Below are 13,758 nucleotides of genomic sequence, written 5' to 3'. Positions count from 1 at the left end.
CGAATATTATTAAAATGTATTAACAAAAATACAAGACTATATTAGGACTGTTGAAAGCTGTTAGTTTTTTCGTGCAATTAGGCCAATAAGCGGAAAAAATGTACTTCCAAAAATCCAATTTTAATTTCGAAAAAAACATAACAATTTCTCTGCTTTTTATGTGTTTTGTTGAAAGTGATTTTTTTTTTTTTTTAGTAATTCAAAATTAAAAGTGAATTTTGAAAATAAAAAAAGAAAATTACTCTGGTACTATAATACTAATTAAACAATACTACAGATCATAGATCCATTTCATACATAATCTAGAAAAGAGATTAAGGAATTCAAATATATGTTTTCAAAATTAAAATAGCCAAAAGGGCTTTTGGTACTGGGAGAATTTGTCTTCCACTTTTTGGGAGTTTTGTGGCACATGCTGTAAGTTGAACATTTTTTTATCATAAAATATATATAATGACGTGACTGCGCGTATGTACTTTACTGGGGTTCAAGAATCTTAGCCTTCATTGATCTTAAATTGCATAAAGCGTTCGGGGAACTCGCACACACTAATTATCAGTCACTACACACATAGATATAGTACTAACGATGGATGTACAATATTTCCTAAATCCGACCCCTTCGAAATGGTTCACTTCGACAGCCTTAACTTTTAATTGTTATCAAACATATAATATAATATAAAACAAGCTAAAAAAAAATTCGGGGGGGGGGGGGGGGGGCACGTGCCTCCAGTGCAGTGGCGCAATTATCGGGAGTGTTGGGTGTGCAATTCACAGGGGCCCCCGATTTTTGGGGGCCCCGAGATCTCATATACGATATTCTTACTATAATGTGTAATATACAAAATAATATAGGTAATAATAATTAAATATTAATACAATTAATATAATATAATCTATATAATACATATATTATAAAATAGAAGCCCCTTTTTTGTATGTACGAGCTTATCTCGAAAAGAACTCTACTTATTTTAATTCGGTTTTCACTAGTAAATCGGTCGAGTCACGGGGAAGGTTTTAATGTATAATAATTTTCTTTGGTAAAATGAATTGGGTGCCGGGTGGCCGAAAATAATAACAATCTACGTCTATATATATAAACAAATAAATGTTTGTCTGTATGTCATTGATCTCCTTCTAAACCACTGGAAATTTTTTGTGTGTTTTTGAGAGAGTCTCCGAATGGTTTAAATTCACTATTAGACCCAGTTGGTTCAACCCGGAGAGGTATTTTGAGATTTACGATAGACATTTTTGTTTATTTTTTTTTTTAATAATTAGTAAAAAATAGAATTTTAGATGTTTGCCATTAGTTACTTTGGTAGATGAGGTAAAATGATCCATTAAATCGTCGCACGCTTATGGTTTTGAATAAAGAAATTATATCTTAAAACAAACATGAGAGTTAAATGTATAATTGTAGGCTGTAGCTATCATATAGGTAGGTTTTCAAAAACTACTTGACCGATTTTGTGAAAATTTCAAATTGTTCTTGGAGATATCAGGAAAGTACTTTGGACCACGTTCGATTTATGCCAAGTGCTGTTCTGTGTTTAATTCTTGCTAGCAGGTAAGAGCCCCGGTCTAGAAATTTTCACATGGGCTCCTTATTATCAAGTTGCGCCACTGCTCCAGTGCCCACCCTCTGGCTACGGCACTGTAACAATTGTACATCATAAAACACTCATAATTCACTTTAAAATTAAAATATAATATTATATTATAGCCTATGATATTGCCTAGATATAGTAATCTTAACTTTAAATTGTATAAAAGTCATTCACTCCAGTGGCGTATATAGAAATAATTTTTGGGGTGGGCTACATAATATAACTGACTATTAAATGATACTTTAATTTTACAATAAATTCTAAACAAATTAGTTACTTATAAGGTCATCAAAGTTACCTCCCACTAAATAACAGGTATCTATAATAAATTCCAAATTAATCATATCACAATATCCATTAGGTACTTATAACGCGTTATACATCAACATCAAACCGTGATACTATCATAGATATATAATAGAAATTAGAAGTTTCAAGTGCCCACGAATAATATTATACTATCACAAAAAAATAACAAAAATAGTTATTCTAGGTTTTTTAATATGTAATTTCGTCCAAATATGAACTTAAAATGACTATAAAAATAAACTGTGCTTATGTATTTTTTAGATGTTTTAGTAACAGAATTAACTACTTACGTGGAATCTTGTTTTAAATTTTCAATCCTTAGATATAAAAGTTGAACATTTTATGAATATTTAACTACAAATTAATTATTTAATTTTAAATTTCATAAATGTTGTCAAAATTCGATCTTTAAATGCTTATAAAAAAAAAATTGTGCATTTGTATTTTTAATATTTTTCAACTACTATTGTAACAATATATCAGGACCCTTGTATTACATTTGTACACTTTTTGGCCCAACAGATAAAACTTTATTGATATTTATAGAAAAAAAAACTAAAAAAATTGAAAACTGACAATGTCCGTAAACAGCTCAAAAAGAGTCAAATTATTTTCAAAATTTTATCGTGTTTAGAAAATGCTAATATAAACATTCAGTGAAATTTTCAAGTATCTACAGTCATTCGTTTTTTACTTACAACAAAATAAGAAAATCATTAGGTACATGAGAAATCGAGTGAATATCAAATGTTGTAAAAATATGAATTTCAAACGCTCATAAAAATTTAATTTGACTTGCTTGTAGACATTTTTTTTTATGGAAATGGTAGACAAACTTATAAGGAATCTTGTATTAGATTTTCATATCTTAGATTTAAAAAGAAAATTTTTCATGAATTTCTAACTCAAAATAATTTACAAATTTTGGTCATTTATACGTATTTTGTCAATATTTGAACTTTAAATGGTTATAAAAAAAAATTATGACTGGTTTTTTAATTTTTTTCATCTGCCATTGAAACAATATACTAGGAGCCTTCTATTAAATTTTCAAGCTTTTTTAACCAACAAATAAAATTTTATCGATATTTGTAGAAAAAAAAAACTAAAAAAAATGGAAACTGAAAATGTCCGTAAAGAGCTCAAAATAAGTCAAAATATTTGGAAAATTGTATGGTGTATAGAAAATGCTAATATAAACATTCAGTCAAAATTTCAAGTACCTACGGTCATTTGTTTAAGAGTTGCACCAAAAACCAAAATCAATTTTCTCGAAAACAGATTTTACGTATAAATTCCCGTTTTTCCTTAATTTTTTGTTTGTTTTTCACGGCGCTTTTGAAAACTACTGGAAAATTTTCACTTTTGACCCCCCAAAGTACCAACTAGATTCACTTTCCTATCAGAAAAGATACTGTAGAAGAAAACCCAAGCACATTAAAGGTGCGATTCCTACTATCCTAAAAGGTGATGACAGACACAAAAAAAACACATCATTGTAAAATCAATACATTCATCGTTCCACTCAGAATCTAAAATGTTCTTCAGATATAGAAATTATACGGTTTTTGCCATGTCTGGGGAAAATCCGCAGTGATAGGAAAAATTGTTTGAGTGATCATGCCTGTTTATTTAGTCATGATAATATGTACCTATTTATCAATATTATAATAATCATCTTTTAAATTTTATATATTTGTATTATTATTTTTGACAGCTGTACCCAACACTCAACAGTACGGTTAGGTATAGCCATGATGTAGAGATGGACAAGGTCGACATTTACCCCTGTCTGATTTTAAAAGGGGCCCGATGGGCCGGTGCCAAGTTGTTGCCGTTTTACCATTATTATATTTTATTAGCACAAAAACATGCCTATTTTATGAAATTTTCAGAAAATATTATACTATACGTAGGTACTAAGAAATTATTGTCACATTGATACATTTTTACTAATTGATAGTTGGAATATATTTATATTTAGACGTATATGCGGGGACGTACACATTACCCATGTACGGGTATGTATTTATGTACGTTTGTTTGTGTGAGTGTGTTTTGTGAAAGAAAATTATTATATTAAAATTGTTGTATGGACAACAATAATAATAATTAGTATCATAATCTAGTATATAGTTTAATATCTAAAATTAATACAAATTCTAAAAACAACAACCGATTACCGATTGGCACTCTGGTTAATTATCATTGATATTTGATCACGAACTTCAGTTAACTTGCGACAGTCGTATATGATTCAACTATTCTGTGTATTGTGTTTATTAACAAAATTATTTAGTTAAGTACCTTTTTCTACCTAAATTAAATTTTTTTTTCGTGACTCGTGTTTACAATATTCTTTTAATTTGGGCAAAATATGACTTAAAAAAAAATAAACGGGTGGCGTGGCTAAAAATATAAAATTACCGCAAACTGCTCAAGAATCGAAACTAATTTCTGGTATGCTTAATAAACAGACAAAACTTGAGCCGATAAGCATGCAATTAGAAAAATATATTTTAATTTAAGATAATATTAATTTGTAAATATATCGTATACCCTTATTATAAGAATAATAGAGTATAGGAAGGTAAGGTAGGTAAGTGATGAATCAGGTAAAATTGATTTATAGATAATACAGTAAAGTTGATATATTGTCAAAAATAAAAAAAAGAAGATATCCTAATAAACTATATCTACAATTGTTTTTATAAAATATCTGCTGCGTTATATTTAAAAATGATATTATCTAGTTAATAAAAATTAAAATGGTACCATAAAAAAATGTAAGAAGATAATTTATAGGTATGTGGTTGTGAGCGGTTTTTTTTTACCCATTCGGGCCGGTCAAAACCTTTGCCCCCTTCTATTGAAAACTGAAATAACGCCACTGGGATTAAGTAATTGGCAGAACCAAGATTTAAAATATACAGGATGTATATACCTTGTACTATATTATAACTTTACTGTGAGCAACACTCTGGATATCAGTTTCTATAAGCCGTTAAATTACCTGTATGGCTATATATTATCTTAAATCGTGGGTAGAACTCACAAAACCTAAAAACACGTACAAATATAAACAGTTAAAGTTAAATCGAATCACAGACCTTAAAAGTAATAGGTAACAGTGTACCAGAGTCCACAGAAAAAAATAAATGTCAACATGTCAAATACTAGAGGATAGACCATACTACCGCAGATATTAAATACATGTATACGGCATACGCACGTACGGTTTAGACGGATCATGGTGATAAACGATAGTTACCGCGGCGAACGCTGATTGAATCATATTTGATAATTTAGTTAATAGGTCCTATGTCTTAAACCATGGTATAGGCTATAGATAAAGTATAATATCCACAGTACAATAATATCTAGATTGGTCCGTGTCACGGCTATAGTATCTATAGTATAGTATCTATAGCCGTGGTCCGTGTTGTATATCTACAACGCTTAACCAAAGAATTAAGGTTAGAATGCTGACGTGTCTCGTGCTGCGTGGCTGTGACGCTGTGAAGCTGGTGTTGACAAGTATCAACAGGTGTCTGTTTATCTTTCCTTCGTCGTGCGTATAATATAACAGCATAATATAACTCGTGCATTCGTTTTTCGTTACTTTCGTACTCAATGATCATTGACCGTAGTATCCGAAAAGAAGTGTTGTTTGTTATTATTTCTTATTACACAAGATCAAAATGTTTATACAGATAACAATTTAGTAGTCCTTATATTATATGTATTGTTTTTATTCTGTGTTTATATCATGAAATCATGATCGCACATAGCTCGTTAAATCTCATATTCGACATTCGAAAGCGATGACTGCATTATGATGGTTTAAAATTGTAAATACTTATTGGTTACACGGTATTCCACAGTCCCACTGAGCACATACTATATATTATTTAGTATTAACACTCTTGTAAGTATAATAGTACCTATATGGACGTTTTAGTATATAGCAGGGATGGGCAACTCAAAGTTACTAGAGGGCCAATTTTTAGAGCTTTAAAATCTATTGGGCCAGAGCATAGACAGCATTTTCAATGCAACAATAGAAAATCATTAAAACATCGTAAAAATTGATTTGTTTGCAACTCACATAATTCTAATTAAAATGTAGCATCTTGCTTTTAAATTTCAATTGCCATAGGATAGTTATACAAATTTATTATCTACGACCAACGTAGTTTATAAATACAGATTGCTTGAAGTAATTTAAAAATGTAGCAATGGCCAGATAAAAAGGGCCATCCCTTGTATAGCTGCCTCTTTTTTAGTAAACCTGACAGACTGTGTAATCCGAAATTTAAAGTGTGTAAATAAGACTATAAAAATAAAAGATTTATTATTAATAATTTATAGATACTTGGTAGTAATGTAGTATACAACATTATTGAATTTTTAAAAATGAAAATATTTTATAAGTACCAAAAATAAATTGTTTTCAACAACATTTTACAAAATTGATCTTTATTTATCTACTTTGATGTGAATAGTGAACACGCCGGGTAGTTGGTATAGTCGGTAGATACATACCTACAACTATCGTGAAGGCGCTTTTGTTATATTTTTTCTAAAATTTTATCGATATATAAATATACATTACCAAGGTATATAATATGTATACAAAATAGTATAATATTATTAACTAATTACAATAATTAAATAAGTAATAACTTAAAATAATAAAATTTCTGACAAATAATTAAAAATGTGTCACAATAAAGATAGGTATGTCTAGAATTTTAACAAATCCATTTCATTACATCATACAAAAAAATGTGCTGTAACCCACAATTGAAATATAAAAGAAGTTATAAACACGCTGTTGAATTATTATGAAGGTTGGATATCTTTAATTATTTCTGTGATATGATTTTAATTATCTTAAATTTATAAAAAGTTATGCCTATATTTTACTGCAGAATATAGCAATTTTAATTTAATTTCTTGGTTCTCTTTGTTACTGTATCAATATCATTGCATATAAAATGTGTTGTACAGATTTTTTTGAAAAATAGGGGCTGGATCATAGACATAAATATTTATATGTATATTATATATGAGTATAATATTTAAACAACATTATTAAATAAGACATAAACTTTAATAAAGTGGACTGTTACAAGTCCACGTGAGTTGCCAATTGGACCCAGATTACTACTCAGTAGGGGAGAGTATTGTACTTTGGACCGCATGTACCTTGGTCTTATGCTTATTTCTGCATTTGTAATTGGTAAAAAATTAATTCATGGATGGAATTATAGTCACTAGTTCTACGCCATTGAAATATATCCACAGTTAGAACAATAAAATCACTGATGCATTTATAATAGGTAAAAAAATGTAATTAAGCCTATCAAAATAATAATTTTTGGTTTTTTAAAATTTTATTTTCAACATATAAATTTGTGATAGAAGTTCTTAGGGTTAGTTCCATTTTACGTTAAATATTGAATAGAGTTTAATGGTGTAGTCAATTCAGACAAAAAATTAGTATTAAGGTCCAAAAAATTAAATTCTTTCCAAATTAATATTAATATATTTAATTTAATCGAATTTTTATATAATCAATTGTCTAACTTTTAATTTCTATATATATACATATTATATTTTTTTTTTGATTTTTTTTCTCTTGTTCTTATATAATTTGTTTTAATTTTTTAAAAAATTAATACACCAGCTATGAAACTGTCATTATTTTTATTATTGTAAATTGGAATTTTATTCCGTTAATAAAATATTATCATTATTATTACTATTATTATTATTATTATTATTATTAATTGGTATGCATGTACCTTGGACCAAATCATGCATTTTAAGGTTTAAAAAATTGAACAATATTTTTTATCATCAACCTTAGATTAAGTGGTTATATTATTTTATCTATATACTGAATCGGTTAGGTAATTTATAATTTTTTAACTAATATATTTAAAAAAAAGTTTTTATACTTCTATGTAAATTCTAAGGTACATTATACGTTGTACCTTAGACCATTTTTTTATTTTTTTAAAAAATAAAATTATCTCAGAATGCAATCGATTTAGGATTTGGAAAAAAAATACCCATGTATAGATTTATTACATCTACAATACCTATTTGTAATATGCATTAACGTGAAATATTAACAATTAGAGCTGTTAGGGGACATTTAATAAAAATGGTCCCAAGGTACAACACTCTCCCAATGTGTATATAGATATTTTAAGAATATCTATATAAATGAGAATACATATTTACATATTGAATCATAATAAATAAAATTAAGAAATACAAAATAAAATAGTATAGTATACCTACATCCTACAAGTGTTAAGGTGTCAGGTATTAATGCATTTTACCAGTGGGTATTTTATATCTCCATTGCACTTAACTTCATAGTAAATTGGTGAATATTACTTAGTTATCTTTGTTAAATTTCAGTCCCTGTGCACTTTATTGCCCGCATCAAATTCAACCTCTTATTATATTATGATAAAAACTTTGTTCATTTTGTAATAGTTAAGTATATTTAAAAAGTGAAGTTTTGTTTATATGAATAATAACAATATGCTAATATTGTGTTTTCTCTCTGACAACGTAAATTAGCCAATACCTACTGTCAAAAGGAACTTAGGTACCTACCTCTTTTGTTTGCTTTCTAACAAATCTGTTACATGTGATGTATCCGGCAATTAATTGTAAGATCATTAACTCACCTTTTCCTATCTTCTTGCTGTTGGAAATATAACATATTTGTCGCATATACTTGGATCTCGTGTTTTTAAGTCATCTACTTTAATATCCTTAAACATAAAATTCATCTACATACATTCACTCAAAATAATGTTTGATTTTATTCAATTATCAGTCTTAAATGAATACAAAATGTGATACTACGGTATACATATAGCCATGAATAAACGAATGTATTTAGTTATGCATATAGCCATAGAATCTTAAACTTAACAAGTTTGTATGGTTGTAATCTAATGATAGTTATCTTAATAGGTACCTGCTAATTAAATTACTAGGGCTCAGATTTATATGCATTTGCATTTTTTTTTTTTTCAACAATCCAAAAAGTAGCCAGATAAGCTACAAGTTTGAATTATAGACTGGATAAAATACAAATTTTTATTTTTAAAATTTTTATATTTTGTCATTTTTTTTTATCTATATTGCATATTGCTGTATTTTACAAATACCGAAGTGTTTCATACCCATTGTTTTACCATTTTTCATTGGTTTTGGATTATTCTGGACAAGTCAACATTAAGGAATAACATAGAAAAACAATTTATTTAACATAAACAAACAAACCATTGCCAAAATCCGTGTATTTTTTTCAAATTACTAAATATGGATACAAATTGTGTAATATAACACAACTATTACAACTAGGTACACGTATTTCCTCTGCTCCCTATATTTAATTATTAATTAAAATACATTTTTGTTTGCATATTTTAAGTGCATATTTGAATGATAATCAGTGCATACAATTCTGGACTATGTAATAATTACAAAGTTTTATTATATACAGGGTGATTTTTTAAGCATGCTCGCCCTATATTTTTTTTTGCTCAAATAATGCAATTATGGTATAGTTATAATAATGCATTTTATTTTGATAACATTTTTTAAGCCATTCAGTGGCGCCGAACCTATAACCCAAGAGGGGCGACTGCCCCCCCTTTTTTTCAGTGGGTGGGGTCGTGGAGGTCCGTGGGTACCCCAGCAAACTACTTATGAATTATGTTCGTAATAAGCTATTAATGTATACATATGCAGCACTAAAGCAACCGTAAACGGAGGTGGTGGTCCGTATAACTTTTTACTTGCCCCCCCCCCCCCTTTTAAGATATAATACGGCGCCACTGAAGCCATTTATTTTATTTTATATATTTATACCTAGCAATTATGTTTATTATAGTAAAATATTTATACTGTTGTTTAGTGTAATTTAGTAAAGTATTTGTATATATCAAATGTTGTGTTGAAAAAAAAATAAGTGCATATTTGTACTTTTTAAGCGCATAAGTATACATGCATATTTAGCTCTTTTTAAGTGCATTAAGTTCCGAGCCCTAGTAATTACTATTGATTTATCAATATAAATAATTTGTAAAAATTATCCAAGTATAATAAATACCACATCTAATATTACAAACCTATATTTTTTATTTTTATAAAACCATTTTTAAGGATTATTATCCTTAGTATAAACATTTTAATAACTCATCAGAATTTTGATTTAAATACAACAGTTTGAAGAAAAGTATCTGCTAAATAATTTTCAGTAAAACAAGGGGGTTCTTGCTTGAAAACTATAAGTTTGTATCACCACATGACACTCCTTAATTAGTATATAATATTTAGGTATAAAAATTAAAAAACAGAATTTGAATAAATGTACTATTAAAAGGAAAAATGGGGAAAGGGCATACTTAAAAAAATCACTCTGTTGATAATTTCATAGTTAAATTGTCTGAACAATAATATATAAAATTAAAAAATGTTTACTTAGTTACATAATTAAAATTTCAAACATCCCTAATATCTAAATGTTTCTTTTCCTTAATAGTTTAAAGTTTCGTAGAATGTTCTTTTGTTTATAATATCCTAAACTAATGTTAAATAAATATTATGACATTTAATATCATATTTGGATTGCATATGATAACTTGTATTAACTTTTAGATTTCCATTGAAGAAATTATTATTCTAATTTATTGCTAATATATTAAATACTTAGTATTAGAAACAGCCAATATGTTATAAATGGTTACATTTTTCATTGTTTTGTTTAGATATGTTTTGGAAGTTCTAAAGCCAAAAATGTCCAAGATTTCACCAGAAATATGTTTGCCACAAAATATAAGACTAAATAAATTCATTAAACAAGAATATATTGATGAACCGACAGAAAACTATGATGATGCTAATGATTGTCAAACAACTTATCAATGGTAAGTATATATTCGTCACTATTATTATTTTATTTTAATATTGTAGGATTGTACCTTAATTTTTTATAGACTAAACACATTAGCTATAACAATATTGTGCTAGGAATTTTTACTGATATGAAACCAGTATTTCTTAAACTGGTAGAAGTATAGAACCCAATTCATAAATGTATTTAATTTAAGAATAACAAAGGAGTCTCTTAAACACAATACAATAGAGTACCTACAAAATACAAAAAAAATATCCATAAATATTTATTAATAGGTTAATTATAATCCTTTTTTTATTATAGTATTATACTTGTCTACTACTGTATACTATTTTATTCTACTAATTTATGTAAAAGGGCAAGCTAACCTAACAATAATTATTTACATTAATTATTATGATTATACTATAAGTGTTTTTTGTTATATTTTAGCTGTTAGTTAGTTACACTATGTATACTTTAAATATTAATTTTTGTTTCAGTGACATAAATGATTTTAAATGTAAAATAGAAAATCTAGAAACTGCAATAAAAACTGAAGTGGATACAATTGGTATTAATGTATATGAAACTTTTATCAAGAGAGAACACAATGATGTACCATCAGTTGTGTCTAATACAATTGACAAGTTACACTTTGAAAATAATCCTAAACATTCCAATCTCAACAAAAAAGCCTTAACTAAAATTAAACGCAAATTGAAATCGTCAGAAAAAAATGAGGAAAAACTACACAAATGTACCATTTGTAACAAATCATTTGCATTCCAAAAATATCTCAATAGACACTTTAAGATTCATAAGACTACTAAAACATACAAATGTGATATTTGTAAAGAATCATTTTCTAATGCATCGAGATTTAATAGGCATACAATGATTCATAAACCTGGCTATGATATATTAAAACCATACAGGTGTCATATTTGTTTTAAATCGTTTGCTCAATTATCATATTTATGTAAACACAAAATTATTCATAGAACTCATAAGCCATTTATTTGTGGTATATGTAATAAATCATTTTTTCAGAAACATAGTATCAGAAAACATATTAGGGTTCATACAGGAGAAAAACCTTACAAATGTTTAATTTGTAACAAATCTTTTTCTGATGTATCAAATTTAAATAGACATAAAGTGATTCATATACCCTATGATCCATCAAATCCTGATGCTCAAAAACCATATAAATGTAATATTTGTTTTAAATCATATTCAACAAACCACGAACTCAAAAAACACAAAAGAATTCATACGGGTGAAAGACCGTTTAAATGCAATGTTTGTAAAAAATCATGTTTACGTAAACAAGATATGGAAAGACATGTTAGAATTCATATGGGAGAGAAACCATTTGAATGTTTGGTTTGTAATAAATTTTTTACTCTTGAATCAAATTTAAAAAAACACAAAAAACTCCATATTATACCCCGTGAGATGTTATATAAATGTGATATTTGTAATGAATCTTTTTTACGAAAATACCACATGAAAAGTCACATTCAGATTCATATGGGAGAAAAACCATATAAATGCATGACCTGTTATAAATCTTTTCTGCAAGCATCAAGTTTAAGTAAACACAAAATTGTTCATAAACCCCATAAACCATTTAATTGTGCTATCTGCAAAAAATCATTTGCTCAGAAAAAACAAATAAAAATTCACCTGAAAAAACATAAAATATAGTATAATAGTTAAAAAGAGAATCTGAAGATCAAACATAAATTATCCTTTCGTTAAATTATATATTTTATTATTTATGCAATATTAAATATAGTAGATACAAAATAGAAGAGTATATTTTGTTATACAATACCTATACATATTATTTGAGTTATAAGATTAACATGGTTTACTTAACCGATTTTACAAATTATTTTTTTTTGAAGAAGTATATGGAATCATTTATTAATGTTTTGTGACTATACATTATTTTATCTACATTGTGACTTTTTCATAATATAATTTAGTATCATCTTTAATTATTTTTTTTTATATTGTATTTTCCTGATCTAAAAATTGGTTTGCCATCTGAGTTTTTGTTAACTCTTTATTTTTTATTATTTTATAAAATTTAGTGTAAAATAATCTTTTCCCCAAAAATTGTTAAATATAGTTTAAGAAATAAATGATAGAGCAGAAATAAATATTAGGATTAAATTAATCTGTAGGTTCTTTACTTTAAAATATATGTTTACTTTATTTATGTCATATAACTCAATATTATACATTTTAATATACATATTACTTAGAATTCACAAAATTAGCTTAGTTTATAATTTTGGACTTAAGTTATGAATTATTATATTTAGTATATATATTAGTTATTATATTATATTATTATTTTAAGTTTTAATTAAATTGGATCTTTTGGTAATTGTTCAGCGGCTTTTGTAGGGTGGTGGGTAGAGGTGCAATCTACCCACCCCTCCATCTGAAATTAATTCCTATATACGCCACTGTAATTGTTAACTGTACGATTATTTGGTAAATATGTAACAATTATGTATTTATGTAATTATGTTGTGCGTTTAATAATGTATTCAAATTTCAAAGGGCTTGTCCCGTGAATTTATAATAAATAAATAATTAGTTACAATTAATTGATTTTTTTTTTATAAAAGATGACATCACGTCACAACTAAACAAATAATAAAATAATGTTATGTAATCATTTTGTTAATACTTATCAATTATAGCAGTTGCATTAGCATCTTCAATATTACAGAAACTAACAATTTGTTCTAGCAGTGGAATATTTTTTTATCGCTATAACATTTTCGAAATATTGTGATGCTTTTTGAACTATTTATAAATTATAACTATAGAAAAATTCGAGTTTTATTAGTTTTTTAATTTATTGTAGTCGGTA

At 27.0% G+C, this 13,758-nt stretch overlaps 1 protein-coding gene across 1 annotated transcript; it reads left to right on the top strand.

Annotated features, from left to right (window-relative positions):
• The first annotated feature begins 5,370 nt into the window (after positions 1-5,370).
• On the top strand, positions 5,371-13,489 carry LOC100159013 (zinc finger protein 724). Its single transcript, XM_001944252.5, has 3 exons — positions 5,371-5,852; positions 10,732-10,890; positions 11,363-13,489. The coding sequence occupies exons 2-3, from the start codon at positions 10,760-10,762 to the stop codon at positions 12,570-12,572; spliced, it is 1,341 nt and encodes a 446-aa protein (XP_001944287.2). The 5' UTR covers positions 5,371-5,852; positions 10,732-10,759; the 3' UTR covers positions 12,573-13,489.
• The last annotated feature ends 269 nt before the right edge of the window (positions 13,490-13,758 follow it).

This window comes from Acyrthosiphon pisum, chromosome A1, assembly GCF_005508785.2.
Source record: "Acyrthosiphon pisum isolate AL4f chromosome A1, pea_aphid_22Mar2018_4r6ur, whole genome shotgun sequence".
NCBI classification, from domain to species: domain Eukaryota; kingdom Metazoa; phylum Arthropoda; class Insecta; order Hemiptera; family Aphididae; genus Acyrthosiphon; species Acyrthosiphon pisum.
This window is presented reverse-complemented; position numbering and strand designations above follow the sequence as displayed.

Bases quoted from the DNA above. Each gene is read 5' to 3' on its own strand.
- LOC100159013 (XM_001944252.5), top strand. From the start codon at position 10,760: ATGTCCAAGATTTCACCAGAAATATGTTTGCCACAAAATATAAGACTA. The intron at 10,891-11,362 runs GTAAGTATATAT...TTTTTGTTTCAG, and splicing joins TGTCAAACAACTTATCAATG to TGACATAAATGATTTTAAAT.